The sequence below is a fragment of the Cryptomeria japonica genome, chromosome 6, assembly GCF_030272615.1.
Source record: "Cryptomeria japonica chromosome 6, Sugi_1.0, whole genome shotgun sequence".
NCBI classification, from domain to species: domain Eukaryota; kingdom Viridiplantae; phylum Streptophyta; class Pinopsida; order Cupressales; family Cupressaceae; genus Cryptomeria; species Cryptomeria japonica.
In genome coordinates this window covers 564,168,228-564,185,315 of record NC_081410.1, presented here as the reverse complement: position 1 = coordinate 564,185,315, position 17,088 = coordinate 564,168,228, and the positions used below count along the sequence as shown (strand labels likewise).

The following is a 17,088-nucleotide window of genomic DNA, read 5'->3' as shown; positions in this document are numbered from 1 at the left end:
ACATTACAAACATTTACATTTACAGCATTTCTCATTTCTTGGTTAATTCCAAAACCGGGGTTTGACCTAAGGGCAAACCCCTAATCCCTAACCCCCCAATCGTCTTCGCTTTTCTGTGTGTAGGTTGCAGGTACGCGGCTGTAATTGAAGATCTGGAATCCTTGTGCAGAGACGAACAGATCCCCCTTCATTTCGCGGATTTTTCGGAGGACCGTGTGCACGCCGGGCGCCATCGTCCCGTCAACTTTCGCTCAAATTTGCAAGACAGCGTCGTCTCGACATTTTACTGCTAATTCCAGGTCCGCAGCTTCATCCTATATCCCTATCTCAGTTTATAAGCGAATCTTTCTCACTTTTCATGCATTCCTAGCTTAATTCTTCTATCTACATTCTTTACAAAAGAGGGTAGCCTTGCTGTCTTAACCCTTGAAACTCATTTAGAATCCAATCTCGCATTGTGTGGGATTGGATCTTGTGGGTTTCAACCCCTCTTTTGAATGTAAAGTCTCCCCTAAGTGAAAACCGTCAATCCTAGTAACCTCCCTTCTCTCTCCTTGGAGTTGGAAGAGGGGAGAGCAACTAGGGTTCGATTTTCCGCTTTACACCCAGTTCTACTACGTTAAGAGGAACTTGAGTTGGAGAGTGATGATTATCTAGAGAGCATCATAGCTGAGGACCTTGATGTGGATGATCAAAACATTGAAGAGTAGATGATCGATTTCTGATTTTTGTTTTTTTGTTTGCATATCAGCATCAAACTACCAATATTTTTGAATTTCAATATGTAATGGTAATCTAATATGAGATATGTAGTGTGAGTTTTGAACTCTTTGACACTATATGACACAATGACATTTTGCTTTGTCTATTTAAAGTTTAAACTTTAAAATTAATGTTAAAACTAAAACTTTACCACTATTCTTGTTTTCAAAGTTCTATGTTATGATATATTTTGGAAGTTATTAAATTATTTAAAAAAATTGGCGTATTATGAACTGTTTGTTATAGAGCCTCTTTGGCTCATCCAACAAGGAGGTATTTTACATAGTGCATCGAATTATGATGCTTTATCAAGATATCTACATAGTTTTTGAGTCAAGCTCATTGAACCATGTTTCATGAGTAGTGTTTCAAACTTTAAATGAACCTATCTCTCATGGGCATGAATGGATTTGTGATTCAAATGAATTCATTGACCCATATTTCTATTGCTTCCTACCATTTCTTGTATGGATTATTGTCTATCCAACAAAGTTAGTATCCTTCTTAACTTTACTCAAATTGTTTTGATTCTCATAAACTTATTTGCTACTCAACGAGTTTGCATTCCCTAAAGTGCTTAGATCACCAAACTTGTAGGGTGCAAAATCATTTCAAACTGTTCAAATTTTCAAATGTTTTCCAATTTCTTTTAGAGAGCTCAACAAAGTAGATAGGTTAGAATTAACCATTAGTTAATAACAATATATTGTCTTTGTATGCATATAGTTATATTTATATTATCCATAGAATTAAATATCAGGATGAGTGGGTGGTACAGTTCCCTGCAGCAGTAGTGGAGAAACGTACCAGGATGAGTGGGTGGTACAGTTCCCTGCTACCCTATGGGGAGTGGCAATAGATTGGTTTTCTGAAGTGGATAGAACTAAGGTGGGCACATGGCCTGACCTAAAGAAAGTTTTTCAAATGGAGTTTAAATTGCTTCGGGATGATAACGAAATTGTAGCAGGAATCTACAACATGAAGTAGAGCAAGCACGAGAGCGTGCAAAAATACAATTAACGACTCAAGGAGTTGTTGGGGAAGATGGAGAATCAATTGGCGGGCGGGCTAAAGAGACGCTGGTTTGTGGAAGGATTGAAATCCTCCCTAAGGAAGAAGATGAAAGTGGTTCCCCTGACATCATGTGAGGATGTATATAATAGAGCAATGGATATCGAGAGTGAAGACAAGACGTCCCGAAAGAAGAAGAACCGATTTGATGATGATTCTTTTTCAGAGGGAAGTAGCATGGATGTGGAGGCAGGTACAAGGCGGATGGTGGCCTTAGTTCAGGAATTGGCTTTGGGACAGACATATGAGGCAGCCGAGCAGCTGATTGCATTTGCTACCGAGGGATGTGTTGTGGAACTTGCGAGATGTTTTGATTCCCGGGGATGGCCTGGTACGGAGACACCTGACATGTTGGCAGAGTGGAGGTGTCGGGAGGCAGTTGGGGAGAGCAGGATGCATGCCCTACTCCTGAGGGCTGAGCAGGCATTTTGGGCCAGCTATTATGAGCTCCATCGGGCCCAACATTCAGCAGAAGGGGTTGCTGCCGAGTGGGTGGCAGCTATCACTGCTAAGGAGTAGTTGGCCACCTGACTACAAGCAGTAGAGGAGGAGCTAGTCCAAGAGAGGACTCGGATGATCGCAGTAGAGGAGCAATTAGCCCAGGAGAAGGCTGAGCGAGCAGTAGTGGAGACTTGCCTTGTTTCAGTTTTGGAGGACATGGACAAGAAGAATAAGGAGGTGATGAGGCGGTATTCATGGTCAAGACGCGCGGGAACAACAACTGTTAGTCGAGAGGGACCTCCAACGACGGACTCAATAGGTCCCACCAGTTGAGGGAGCAGCTGGTTGCATTGACCCCACCTACACCTTCTTCATCAGGGATGCTCTCTTGGTCCCCAACCCCTTGATTTCTTTTGTATAGTTTCCCCATTTTTTTTGTGTCGTACGGAGATGATTCTCTGTTTTGGGGGGGATGATGTTGTTGGGAAAATTAGTATTTGTTAGTAAGTGTTTAGGGGTCGGCGGTTGGTCGACGGTTGGCACTGACACCTGATCAATACCCGTGTATATATGTCTGTGTACCCCCAACCTGGGGATATGATTATGCTATGTTATGTGACTCTGATGCTACTCTGAAGATACATTGTAATGTTGGCATCAATGAATATACATCCTTGAGTTCTCTACATTTTGTGCACATGTGTACTATTATGTTTTGCTCGCATTCTATTATGTTTTGAAACGTACCCTATGGGACAAAACAACATGTTCATTAAGAAGTGTTATTAAAATTTAGATTATTAAAATAAGCTATATAATAATCATTGATGAATGTTTATTAAGGAATATATTTAAGAGGACCTTTGGGATATATATATATTGATAGATAGATATATTTTGGACTTGAACTATTTAAACAAATTGAAGGATTACTAATTGTTGCAATGGTACACATCATAGAAGCAATAGTTGGGAAAAAAACCTGATTACTCCCGATTAATTGACAATTGGGTCTGTTCCTGATCAATTCCCCCCAAAAATCGGAAAAAATCGTTGACCGTTTTTTTTCCAATTTTCAATGATTTTTTCCATTTTAAATCGCCAAAAATCGCGATTAATTGCTGTGCAAAATTCCGCCGCAAAAACCCCAGAATGTCCGCAAAAATCGATAAATAGACGAAGTTGAAGCCGAAAGGAAGCAATTAGAAGGTTGTTTTTGGTCGCACGACAGGGCATTTCCGGCGACTTCAATTTTTGAGGTATTTCTATTTAGTATTTACGATTCTTCCTATACTAGTTCCAAAGATTCTAAACTGTAAATTCCTTGACCATGGAGACTTGCGGGAAACAATTGCTACATGTATGAATTTTTTGTATGTTTGCCATTGTTATGTATGTATATGTTTGTGGGAAACTCATATTAAGACTAATATGAGACTACACAAGAGAGGTTTTTTAAGAATGGAGACTTGCGGGAAACCTAATATTAAAACCTCTCTAATATGTTTGCCATTGTTAATGTATGTTTTAAGATTAAGTATAAATTATGATTAAAACATATATGTTTTAAGATTAGGTATAAATTAATATATGTTAAAGCATAGATTGTTAATATATGTTTCAGTTTGATTGCTATGGTAAATGCTATCTTAATATATGGTAAATGATTTAAGATTGGGTATAAATTAAGATTAAAATTGATATGTGTTTTGATATATGTTTTAATATATGTTTTAGTTTTAATATTAAACCTCTTTATGTATAAATTAAGAAACTAATATGATCTTGCCATTTTTATGTATGTATATGTTTTAAGAAGTTTGCCATTATTGCACATGTATGTTTTATTTTCTGTATGTTTGTTATGTATGTATTATGTATGTATGAAACTAATATTGTTATGTATGTATATGTTGAATGGTCATTGTTTGGGATTATGAATTAAATGTTACGAATGATTAAGATGACTTTGTAATGCAAGTACATTCCCAAACCATTAAGAATATTTGAATAACAATTATGGTTAGAAAATTCAACAGAAGAGGTTGCATACAAACTGTTTGACAAAATGCCTATGAAGCATAATTTGAGAAAAATTGCCAGTTTGTTCGGGATTTTGACAATAACTTGGAGTTTCAACAATCCCTTCCTCCTTCAATGGCCTCACATAAAACCTTTCTTGTGCAGTCATAGTGAATATAAAACCTCTCTTGTGCAGTAATTTTCAGATTTAAAAAAACAATACAATAACAGGTAATGTAGGTAATCTATCACCCGACACAGATTTCTGATTAAACATAATTTCTGATTAAAACATCTCACATCTGACATAATGCTGATTAGAACATAGTTTCTGATTTAGAGAACCCAACATGTGAAAAAAACTTAATCTCAATTAGAACATAATTTCCTGCAATTCATGTGTTCAAGTGTCTATTTTATTTGCCTAAAATATCTCTATGTTATGGAAATGCCCTAAAATATATAAAAAAGTAGTTTTCGATTGTTTTTCTGCAATTTTTTACGTTTTTTTGTAAATCTGATTTTTTCTCGATTTTTTGAAAAAATGTTATACTTTTGTTTTGCCAATTAATTCCCCAAACGATTATTGCTTCCTTGGTACACGTGGTACTTACATTTTGGATGAACCTATAGTTCGGGCAAGACACGCATGATCAATTTTGAAATGGCTTTGGCATTATGACTCTTCCTTGTTGATAGAGTTGGATAATCTGCATAAACATTAAATAGCATCATAACAAAATCACATCATCACATTGCTAAATTGGGTGACTTTGGGGTTGACAGGTTCATAAGGCACTACACTTGCTAAATGTCTTACAAATGGGGTAGCAATCTGAGTGGTCTTGATCCTATAGGACCCCATGGCTAAGCACATTTGAGTTAGAGTAGCATTGGGGTAGGTGGCCTCTTCACCTCTGTGAGCATCACTTAGATGTGATGAGTGCTAAGTAGATTTTTCATGCTCATGGGAGATGGGTTCATTGAACCCCTATCCCTACTCATGACATATGGGGCATTGAGTTTGATTAAAAAACTACATAGTTGATTCTTGATAAAGCATTGTAATTTGATGCTCTACAAAAAACACCTCCTGCTTGTGAAATAAAACAAAATACCAAATGTATGGAAACATTAAAAAAAAAGAAAAACACTTTAAGCCAAAAAAGCAGAACACCATATACAAAATTTAGGGAAAATCAAAAGATTTTTCATCTGGGGCATCATCTTGCTAAATGTGAGTCTTGGTAGTTGATTATTTATTGCATTTAAATCAAGCCAAATATTATTTTCATCCGACTCATCTTTCTGCAAGAGTAGCTGTATATACGATTGAGGGCACCATGATGTTAGAAATCTCAGCAGAGACTGACAAACATTTATGAAAAGAGAATTTACTGGTGTGTCAGGGAAGGTTTCTATGGCAGGCTGCGGGCAGAAGGCTGGAAATATTGAAAGCATGTTTTTTTAATCTAAATACTTTTTTTGTTGTTGTGTGAATGTGTTCCTGTGGATGTGACCAGGGTGCACCCTAGGCACCTCTTAGATATATCCAGTTTGTACCCAAGTATCCCATGGGCATACCAAAAGGGTTATCAGGGCTTGGACACAGACCCGTGTTGGATTGTTGTTAAAGTACATTTTGTGGCATATTTGATGGAGATTAGTTTGTGCCAAATTTATGGCACTATGATTGAGATGTCATTGAGCAAGGAGGAGATATATTGCATATTTAATGTTGGATTCAAAATTGCAAATTTTTTTAAAAAAATTTGTGTGGCTGACCACTTGGAGCCGATCCAATTATGGGAAGTAAAAATGCATTTAAATATTATTTCAAGAGGGACATGCCACTTAGGAGGTGCACCCTAATTTGAGGGCTGCAAATAAATTAAATAAAACTCTTTTATTTATGGCCGACCCCCTTGATTTGGGCGCCCACTTGGGCAAGCAAATAAAAATTAAATAAAATAGTTAAATCTGTTCTTGGCCGACCAGATTGAAGAGAGGTAACTGTTGGTGAAGGGGTGCAATTTGCATGTATAAAAGGAAGGTCATTTGGGGTTCTTTCGATCAAGCAATTCATTAAAGATCATTCTTATTTTAGAGCAGATCTAAAGAAGAAAAGTACAGATTTTGGAGCATATTTAATCCATATTTGTTAGCTGACGTTAAGTAGAATTATTGCAAGATCTTGAGCAAAAATACCACAGATTTTTTGATATATTTTGAGTAGACTTTTGAGAGTGGTAAAGCAGATCTTGAAGATATTTGCAGCAGCCATTTAAGGCAGATTTGTAGCAGATTTAAGACAGTTTTTGAAGGAGCTTTATTTTCAAGAAGACCTAATTTTTGCTATTGGAGGTTGGTGCCTCTCATTAAAAGAGATTTGTGTCTCTTGCTGGGTTGGTGTTCAGTTGTGGGGATTGGTGTCTCCAGTGGGTTGGTGCCTATGAATCATCTAAAGGGGATTGGTGTCTCTTGTGGGTTGGTGCCTATGAAGATTGTAAGGAGTTTCTAATACAAAAGCAATATTATGTTTGCGTTCTTCTTGTGTTTTTAATTGCTTTTGCATCTATGTTACTGGTGTGGATGATTAAGTTTGAAGCATTGAAATTGTGATTCATTTTACTGATTCAAACCAGCCCCCCACCCACCTCTCAGTATAATTGAGTGCTCTTTAACCGGACCTTTTTGGGACAGGTACAGGGGCTGTGTTCTGTGTTCTCAGTAATGTAGGTTGTCTCAGTTGACGTTTATTAATTTAGAGCTGCTTTATTTGATTTTAAGTATGTTTATATGGGGATTAGCTATTTTAACTTTAAGAGTAGAGTTCATCAGTTTTCTTCTAAGCATTATTAAATGTTTATATTTATTGAACAGGACCCCTCCATTGGCTTCAATTACAATTCGCAATCTTTTACTGTATACAACAAATGAAAACTGGCAGGTGTGTTGAATATGGCATTTCTTAGTTATGTCCTTTTATGAAATTATTTATTATTCGTTCTTTAAATAATAAAAATTGTGATCAATCTGCATATTGACTTTTGCAGGCTGTGAACCTCAAAGAGGCAAGAGATTTCTCCAGTAATAAAAAAAACATATATGTTTTCAAGGTATGATATTGCTTCTGTTAAACATATCTGTGAAGTTATATGACAGATTATGCAATACTTTATGTGCTAAAGTTAATATGCTAGCTTGTGGGTATGATTACTTGTTCCTATATCCACTACAACTTTGATCTTGTGTGTCGTTGGTTGTTTGGATGAAAAAATGTTTTTCCTGTCAATTCTGCAGAAATTGGAATGGGATTCATTATCTGTTGATCTTCTTCCTCATCCTGATATGTTCAGTGATGAACGCTTGACACTTGGTGAGAACAGACGTGATGATGATGGTGCTAAGAGGATGTTCTTTGGTGGTGAACGGTTTCTTGACAACATATCAGGGCAAGCCTATGTATATATGTTTTGTCTTATTTTTAAATAGGATTTTTCAACTGGTTGGTTTTGTCTGAAAAGTGAAAGCATTAGTGTAGGAGCTAACATTGAAATTTTATTTTGTTAATCACACTTAATCTCTTCTGATTTATTTTGCTTGTTTGTGCTATCAGATTACTATAAAGAGGACTGACCACAACAATCCACTTGGTCTTGAGGTTCAATTGCATGTTCCAGAAGCACTGTGCCCAGCATTAAGTGAGCCAGGTTTGTGACAGGCATGGTATTATGGAAGATTGCATTTTGAACTGACATAGAAACAGTATAATATAGTCCAGTAAATTGGTTGATTCAGGAAAATTTAAGAGTATGTTCCTTTGTGGACCTATTTGACAAAATTTGAACTTTCAATTTGGAGTTTAAGTTTCCACTGAGATCATTGATGACCCTAAAATGTTTGGCAACTCAATAAACACAAAAGCCTATGGCTTTGCATTGATCTTTGAATTGACAGTATTCTTATAAACTAATAACCAATGTCTGAACGCTTGATGATATGCTTATATTTTTACAACTGTTATCTGTTGTACACATGAAACACTCCTTTTGGAATTTGTCATTGAATCATGATATGGATATTGGTTTCTTTATACAGGCCTTCGTGCTCTTCTTCGCTTCATGACAGGACTGTATGTTTGCATGAATAGGGGTGATGTGGACCCTATAACTATACAGGTGTGATTTGTGAAGTCACAATGAAATACGAACTGGTTTTTCCTGACAATGCATATACTTTTTCCTTGATAAGAATTTTATTTACTTACCATCCACTCTCAGCAGTTTTGAAATGACAGAATCCTGATCATTCATTTTTATGGAAATGTGTAATGTTAGTCTTATTTAGCAGTTTTCAAGACTGCTTTGAGTTTATTTATTTATTCTTCATGATCCCTGATTTCAGATTTGTGGGCTTTTGTTGTGGCAGCAATCTAGTGAAACAGCGAGTCATTCCTTGGTGACTATTATAGTCGACAACATATTCCTTTGCATTAAAGATGCTGGTTTGTTATCTTTTTACTTATGCGTTATGAATTGATTAGATTCATGTTCATATTCTATGTATGGTGCACTTTGATTGCTCCTTTGAAATTAAAACAAGTATCAATATTCTGCTCAAAATGATAACCACCCATCTTGATACCTGATATAAAGTTGTGATGAGTTCTCTTTCTTGATCAGAATTTCAGCTTGAGGTTTTGATGCAATCCCTGCATTTTTCTCGGGTAAAAGCTTTTTATGTTATGCATACATTGCCACAGTTTTTGGTACTTACATTTTCTGTAGTATGAGTCATATTTAAAACATTTTGTACTTTGAACAGGCCAGTGTTTCAGAGGGAGAGCTGACAAAGACAATGAGTCATGTTATGGTTGGTGGATTCTTTCTTAGGTGAGTTGGAATTAACTGTGCAGCCTTTTGAGGGATTAATTTGAATAAATCTGCTAAAGTAAGTATAGTGTTTACTGTAATATAATACTTGTATACAATAAAATTATAAATAATCACATGTTATATATTTGTATTAATTTATATTTCTGATTATTAATAAGATAATATGTATTGATAACTAATCTATTAATTAAGTTGTTGGTTATTGTACAAAAGGTGCTGATATTTTTGTTCTTTGAATGTAGGGATGCTTTTTTGCGTCCTCCATGCACTTTGGTTCAACCATCTATGGAGCATGCCTCAACTGAATCACTTCCTGTTCCCATTTTCGGTAAGTTACTGATACGGTATTCCCTTCCAATGGAATCTCAGTAGGAAATCAAGATTTGTGGACATGAATTTGGATTGAGAATTTAAGGTTTTTGTGTTTAATTCTGCCTGCAGTTCTGCACGGCATATAGCCAGTGAAGCCACAACCATCATTCTTTGCATCTGATAATACATGGGCTCTCATGCTATGTTTACAATCTTGATTTTTCCATATGCTATTTTTCTTTGCAGTTCATGGCAAACCCTCTCTTTGGGGATATTAGCTATTTTTGGATTACCCCATCTTTCTATATGTTTTCTTTTACATTTATGTTTTTGTGTTTGGCTACTTTAATAGCCTAGGGACCTCTTCCCCTATTTCTTCTCTATTGTAACTGATTTTACTGTCAAGTCCCATTGAATTTGTTTGGTCACTAGTGTCCCTTTAAGTTACTGTTTCATCAATGCAGAAAAAATACACCTAGATCTTCTCCTTATTTTGTTTCACTGATGTGCAATTCATTGCTATCTTGCAATTTAACAAGATGTAAGACAAGCATTTGGTGCGGAGAACAAACTTAATTTTTTTCAATAAAACTATGTTATTTGAGTATATTTCAGTTATGGATTTATACTTTTCTCTGGTCTTCTTGTTACTATTTATTAGCTGGAAGATATTCAAATTAACTGTAACAGTGAGTTGTTTGCAATGAGTTGACAATTTGTGGTATATGCCGAGTGAGTGTCGTCTTGATTTTTGTCCCTGGTTTTATCTTGCAAGTTTCTTAAGAAAGAAGGATCTATTCCAGTGTCCATTTTTGTAATTAAAATATCATACTATGAATTATAACACAACATTCGAAGGAATTTCAAAAGAATAGGAATGGGAAATCTTGTCCATCTTATTATTGGACGGGTTTATTGAAAATTCAAATATTTTTAGCAATTTGGCTTGGCTTGCCTTGAAAAGTGAGCATAGTAGATAAGTGTGATTGAAGTTCATGATTATTAATGATGGGCAACATGCAGTACAAACAAGTGCAACTCCTCTAATGAAAGAAGAGGAAAATTAAAAAGTGAGAAATACTGCATATGCCACAGGGAGTATTGACCTGGTAGAATAAAGACGTATGAGGGCCCAAATCTATCCAAAGCAACTACAAAAGACTGATTTGCAATGGATATAATATATATTATTATGTATATAGAAACTACAAGATTTGAATATAAAATGTTACAGTGGGTCTGTTGCTTAGGGATTTCATTGGAATTCTATTCCTTTTGTATATCTATTTTTGAGATAGAGAGGTTTCTAATTAAGTATTGCTCTATTCAGGATACTCAAGCTGAAATGATAACGCGATGGTCTATACATTTGCTTTATATTTTTTGGACAGGAGCCTGCATAAATATGAAACATTTCTGATTTTGACAACAGGACTTACACACATGCACAAATATATGTTTTCAAACTTATTTTGAGATAGTAAGGCTTAGGGTCCAAATTCATGCCACATGGTCATTAGTTACCTGAGTTGGAGATTTGTTTGCTGGAGAATATCTCCAATGGGGTGTATGCACTGATTGTTTATCTATGTAGCATAATTTATTTACATAAAAGTTCCTTGAGCTTCTCTCGTACATAAGGTGTTGGCATTGTATTGTCATTGATGTCAACCGGTATAGAAGGACAACTGGTATGGGAGTATTGTTGACATGCAGTTATTGATGTCGACCAGTCTTGCAGGTCACTGGTAAGGAAGAGAATGTCATTCAGTACAATGACCATTGGAGTCACAGTTGAGTCACCGGTACACAAGTTAGTGTCTGATGTGTGTGGAAGATATGGTCAAGAGACCGATATGATATAACAACCGGTACATGATGACATTTGTGAGTGGGCAAGATATTGAGCTGTTGTTTGTGATGAAGAGGCAGAATACTACCTAAATCACATCAACATAGGACGAGAAGTATGTACAGGTCACCGATATGCTATGTGGATGCAGAACACCAGGACTCCCACCGGATGAAGATTCAGTCACCATGTGAAGAGATGACTGACAATCAGCGTGCCACAAATTGGATCACATGTGCCTGTTTGAAGGTATGCTGCACAAGCAGGGAAGCCAAATGAGTACATTGCAGGATGCAGATGACAAGGATCCGATACCACCGGTAAGTGGAGCTTATCTCCTATTATGCATAAGTGTGCATCATAGTTCTGTGAGATAAGGAAGAAGAGGTAAAGGTAGATGTTTGAAGGTTGACACCGAATCTATCGGTGAATCAAAGGGATGCCTCAAGTGCATGAAATCAGGGATATGCACTGGACCGACATAGAAGGCATGTTATGCCACCGGGACAGAAAAGGAAGAGTGAAGAATTGATGAGTGTGTCAACTTGACAAACTGGCTGAGATAGTGTCTGGTTTGATGATGAAGAAGGCAAAGTGGAGCAGCTGCAGATAGAGAAGTGCAACCGGTATGCAGATGCCAGAGTTGGTTTTAGTCGAAGGTTGATGACATGGTGTCATTAGGATGGCTACCGGTGAGCATAAGAACCGGTAAGGGAGCAAAGAGGCTAAGTGATGTGCTCCTACCTGATGAGAATGTGCATGCTATGGATAGGCATGTTTGGCGACCGGTTAAGGTGTTCCATCGACAGATCAACAAAGTGTAGACATGATGGTTAACCAGTAAAGTGTGAGATACCGACAGGGTTAGTGAACCGGTAGAAAAGAAGGACCGATTGAGTGTTTGGTCGATGATCCTGTCTGAACGGACATAGAGGTCCAAGCTAAGGTGGATGTCGACAAAGGTGCCACGTGGAGTCAAGGTGGCGGACATGCATGCAGCGGTAGATGGAGTGTACACCGACGAAGTTGTTACAGAGTTGGCTGACATTAATTGTAGATCGCGTAAATCATGGGAGGTGTTGCAGAATTGTGGCAGAGGTGTGCAGCTCGAGGAAGGTCGAACAAAAGTGATCGATGGGATGCATCGATTGATGTAGAACGTCCAGGTGTAGATTGAGGTTGGTGATGCTACCTGCAGAACCATTTATGGTGATTGATCTTGTGTCTCACCGATTGATTGTCCGTGGTTGCTAAACATAGCAAACGTGTATTGGAAGGCACATTAATGGCGGTGATGTGCAGATAGCTATCTTGGAGCTCAGATTGGATGAGATCTGATTGGATTCGATGTGCCTCGTGATCAGTGGAAGAAACCCTAAGGCGCCAAGTTTGAATGTTGCTTTTGGTGGGAATGTCTCAGAGAGAGATGCTGCCAAGTGATGCACAAGGCCGAATAGAGAAGTAGATGAAGTGTGATATCTACAGAGGATCATAGAGATTGAGCAGCCGAGAGACAATTGGTAATAGGTTTTGGTGAAGGTTTGACCGGTGAGGTTAAAGCAACCGATAGGCTGCTGAATGGGAGAGGGTTGTTGCATTTGAGAGAAGATCTGTCAAGTACTCCACGAGTACCAGTAGAGAGATTGAGTGTGAGAAGAGTCTAGGGTTGAAGAATTTCAACTAGCAACAGTGAGGTAATCGGTGGTGACAAAACCGACAGTGAAGAGTGGCAGAAGAGTGTAGAGTAGACAAGCAAAGAACCGGCAGAAGATGGTACCGGTGGAGATCTAGTAGAGCAGTTAAGAGAAGAGGCAACCAACAGAGAGAACCAATAGAGAGAACCGATAGAAAGAGAATCGAAAGAGAAGGAGAAGAGGCTGAACCGATAAGGTTGCAACAGGAGATAAGGTTGCAACAGTGAGAGGGTGAGGAAGAGAACCGACAATGAACTGGACAAGAGATCCAGTAGTAAGATTTGTAGAAGTGTTACAAAATCCATTTGTAACAAGGTTATTAATTTGTAAATGATTATGTTTTGTATTCACTGAGTTGTAGCTCGGTGCAGGGGTTGTAGCTCTGTTGATGTGTATTTTGTACACGACCAAACATAGAATAAAATACCCAAAGGTATCTTATCCTCTCTTGAGTAAAGTTTCCGAATGCTGAAGATATCGCAAAAAGGATCAATCGAAGAAACTTCAAGGTTATGTTATTTAGGTTCTCTACTCGTGGATAAGCACCAGTGGTCGTTGTGTTTACTGTTTTTCAAGGGGCCTTAATACTTTCAGGAAAGCTTGTTCGTGCGACTACTTTTCAAATGAGGAAACGGGATTCTCCTTATGCTAACTGATGTTTCAAAAAAGATCAAAAGATAAAGGTTTTAAGGGGGTGAGACTAAATTAACCCTAAGAATGACTTAGTTATGATTGGTCTTGATAGAACTCTACCAATTTCAGTATTGCCAAGAGGTTACAACTCCAGTGGAATTGGTGCGATCTTCTAAGGGGATTCAATGATTTTCAAATCACTAAGGAGATAGATATTATTAGTAAGATACATATCAATGCCTCCAACAATGATTGAACTCTTAAACAATCTCAATGTTTCCAGTTGACCACACAGGGCGTTCTTACAATCAGTAAGGAGCTAGTGGTTTGGAATATGAGTCTTATCAAAGATCAAGCACAACATTCGTCCTTCAAGCTTAAAACTTAAATGCTACCTCTACTAAGAGTGATTCAAGAAAATAAACAACCATGAAAATAGCCACAAGGATTGCAATAAAACACCATAACTTCAATATTTCATTGATCTCATAGCCAAATGAAACAACAATTGTTCAACTTTCTCTCTTCACTACTTATTTCTCTGTTGTTGACAATATTAAACTCTTAAATTCTAACTCTCTCTCTCTCTTACTTTCTAACTCTGAAATGAAATGAGTGAGGGCTTATATAGCACTCTCAAAAACAATGAACGACATGGATCAAAAGAAGATCGATGGCTGAGATTTTGACACCTAAACCCTAATTAGGGTTTGTTACAAAAAAGTCCCCCATTTAGATAAACATTATCAATCCATAGCCAATAGGAATTGGCACAAATAACGAGGAGACATAGACCAATAGGAAATAAGTTGCCACATCATTTTATAACAACTTTTCATCTAGGAGTTTGTTCCCCTTTCTATGCTCTCTTCTAGCATATTCAATGAATCTGGACGTAATCTTCTCAATCTCAGCAATGGGAATCTCAGGAAGATTCTTCATCCATTCTTCCAAGTGAAGGACTTGATCAAAGGCAGTGAGAAGAGTCGTCTCCCATCCAGGCTCAAGTTCTTTTGTCTTCTCAATCAAGAAAATAGTAGCATTCATCTGATCTTGCTGCCTTTCTGTGATAATGTTCTCTTCCTTGTAGAAAATGCTCTTGATCTTGCCTTCCAACTCTTGGACATCCACATTTGTCTTGATCTCTATCCTTCTGTCAAGGATGGTACACAATACATCAAACACCTTGTCTTGAATAGGGTGGATGGTGTCTTCGACTCAACTGCATCTGGTATTGATATCTTTGAAAAGAACTTCCTTCATCTGGAGCAAAGTTGACCACTGCAGAAGGCTATGGGCTTCTCCATCCATTATCTTCTCTTGTGCTAGAATCTGTCTCGGTGTCCTTCTTATCACTTGCAAGACTGGGATGACAACATCTCTAGTGTGAGCGAATGCATCTAAAGTTACCAAAAGATTATGAGTGATTTCAAGACCCTGGATAGCCCGATGGACTGTCTTCATCATCCTTGTTTTAAATTCAATGGCAACCTTGTAAGATTCATCAATCCAAGAATTCATGAGTTGAGCTAAGTTCTTCATCCTTTTTGCCTCATTTACCGATTCGGGAGGAAGTGCCTGCAAAGGTGATATTGCTGGATCTTGTCGTCTCAATGGCTGACTAAGATGACTAAAGTAATTTCTCCAAGCACTAACCTCTCTTTCTAGCTTCTTTTTCTTTTCCATTTCTTCCTTGAGTTTGTCATTAAGTGCCCTCATTGAATCAGTTGCTTCTTCCATGGCCTGCTCAGAGGTAAGCGGACCAAGATCAAATGTCTCTAGATCATATTCTTCTGCTAGAATCTCATCCTCATACTTGTCTACCACTGGTGTAGCTATCTGTACCTTTATGGATCCTGCTTCATCTCTAATTACTTTTGACATCTTTGTGGCCTTCCTCTTTTCGATCTCTTCATGAGAACTTCCTATGAGACTTTCCAAGTTGAACACTTGTTCTTCCTCTTCGACCACAACTACCCTTGTCAGCCTTTCTTTTAGCCAATCTGGAATGGAAGACTTCCTTTCCCTCACTTGTATTTCTTTAGGCAGAGGTCTATCTTCCCTGAAAGGAGATGTTGCTTCATCATCATTCTTTTCTTCTTGTTGTTCATTAGCACCAACCTGAAGAGATTGACTCGATGAATGCTGAGGTGTTTGTCCTTTGCCTTGTTTATCATTCTGCACCATGGATTCCATAGACTCGTCAATTTCATACACTATCTGCCTTTGATCTTCTCCTTGACTTGCTTCTTTTTCATGCCTAGAAGATGTACTCGGTGGACGATCAGGATTCACCTTTTGTTTCTTCTTGGAAGGCTCTCTCTTCTCAGGTCCTTCTTTTCTCTTTGATCCCTTGGAATGAGAAGTATTCTCACTCACACTTGCTTCCCCTTCTTCTGTTCTTGTTTCCAGGGTGAATGTCATAGATACATTCTGCTCTTTCAACTTTTGATGCTGTACATCCACCCATCTGCGAGTGCAAGTTAAAACAGGATCCATCAATGCTCTTAAGTCTGCAACTTCGGGCTTGTTCCAATCTATCTTCACTTCTTTATCTTCTTTTTCATAGGAAGATTGGAGATATCTACCATTGTCCTGGGCTTGATCGGCTACTCTGTAAATTTTACATTTCCTGATGAGATCCAAGGGTAATCTGGAATGCATCTTTCTTTTCACCTCTATATCATCCTGAATATCCATCCAAAAATCCTCTACTTGAAACTCATGCTTGTACTTCTTTTCGACTGTCCCTTCCATGTGACCACGAGGGTCAAAATTCTCCCTTGAGGCAAAGGATGTGAAGGCAAAGGATGTGAATGAATATAGAGATAATTCTTTCTTTGCATCTTCCGCGGCTTGAGAACTAGGACATGTTTCAATTGAATTTCCTAGCAGGATGGGTACCGGGATACCATTTCCATGCTTATGCCTTGATGCTTTAGCATAAGCTGCCAATTGTCTAGTCACCTCAAGTAATATTATTCTGTCTGTAGGATATCTTGGCAACATGTAGGGAGGTGAAGGGCATCCATGGACCCCGATATAGGTGAATTTTGGAAACTGAATGAACCATGCACCATGCTTCTTCACGAGTTCTTGTGCTTCCGGAGATAATCGATGATGAATCCCTCCTTGCAATGTCGTGGTGATATACATCGTGAAGGTGTCATTGATTAGCTTGTAGTCATTCCTTGGCGGATGATGTAGTTGAACATAAGAATCACAAACTCTTATCTCTCCGGGTCCTCTCTCGACAACTCCTCTGTGTGGTAGCCCTGCGTACTAAAAACTTTTGACTAAGGAATATATGACATTTGAACTCATGTGAAATGACTTGGTAGGGGCTAGCCTCCTCAACTGCATGTCCAAGTTATTACTAATGATTCTAGCCCAATTGAGCTTT

The 17,088-nt window shown here is 37.9% G+C and overlaps 1 protein-coding gene across 2 annotated transcripts in view; it reads left to right on the top strand.

Annotated features, from left to right (window-relative positions):
- The window catches only part of LOC131068046 (uncharacterized), a 91,757-nt gene that overhangs the window by 54,172 nt on the left and 20,497 nt on the right, over positions 1–17,088 (top strand). For both annotated transcript variants that reach the window (XM_058003252.2, XM_058003253.2), the window contains 9 exons: positions 7,180–7,246; positions 7,353–7,415; positions 7,600–7,761; positions 7,916–8,009; positions 8,398–8,477; positions 8,728–8,803; positions 8,982–9,025; positions 9,124–9,191; positions 9,437–9,522. In XM_058003252.2, the coding sequence (XP_057859235.2) occupies positions 7,180–7,246; positions 7,353–7,415; positions 7,600–7,761; positions 7,916–8,009; positions 8,398–8,477; positions 8,728–8,803; positions 8,982–9,025; positions 9,124–9,191; positions 9,437–9,522 (740 nt within the window). The remainder of the gene's footprint in view (positions 1–7,179; positions 7,247–7,352; positions 7,416–7,599; positions 7,762–7,915; positions 8,010–8,397; positions 8,478–8,727; positions 8,804–8,981; positions 9,026–9,123; positions 9,192–9,436; positions 9,523–17,088) is intronic.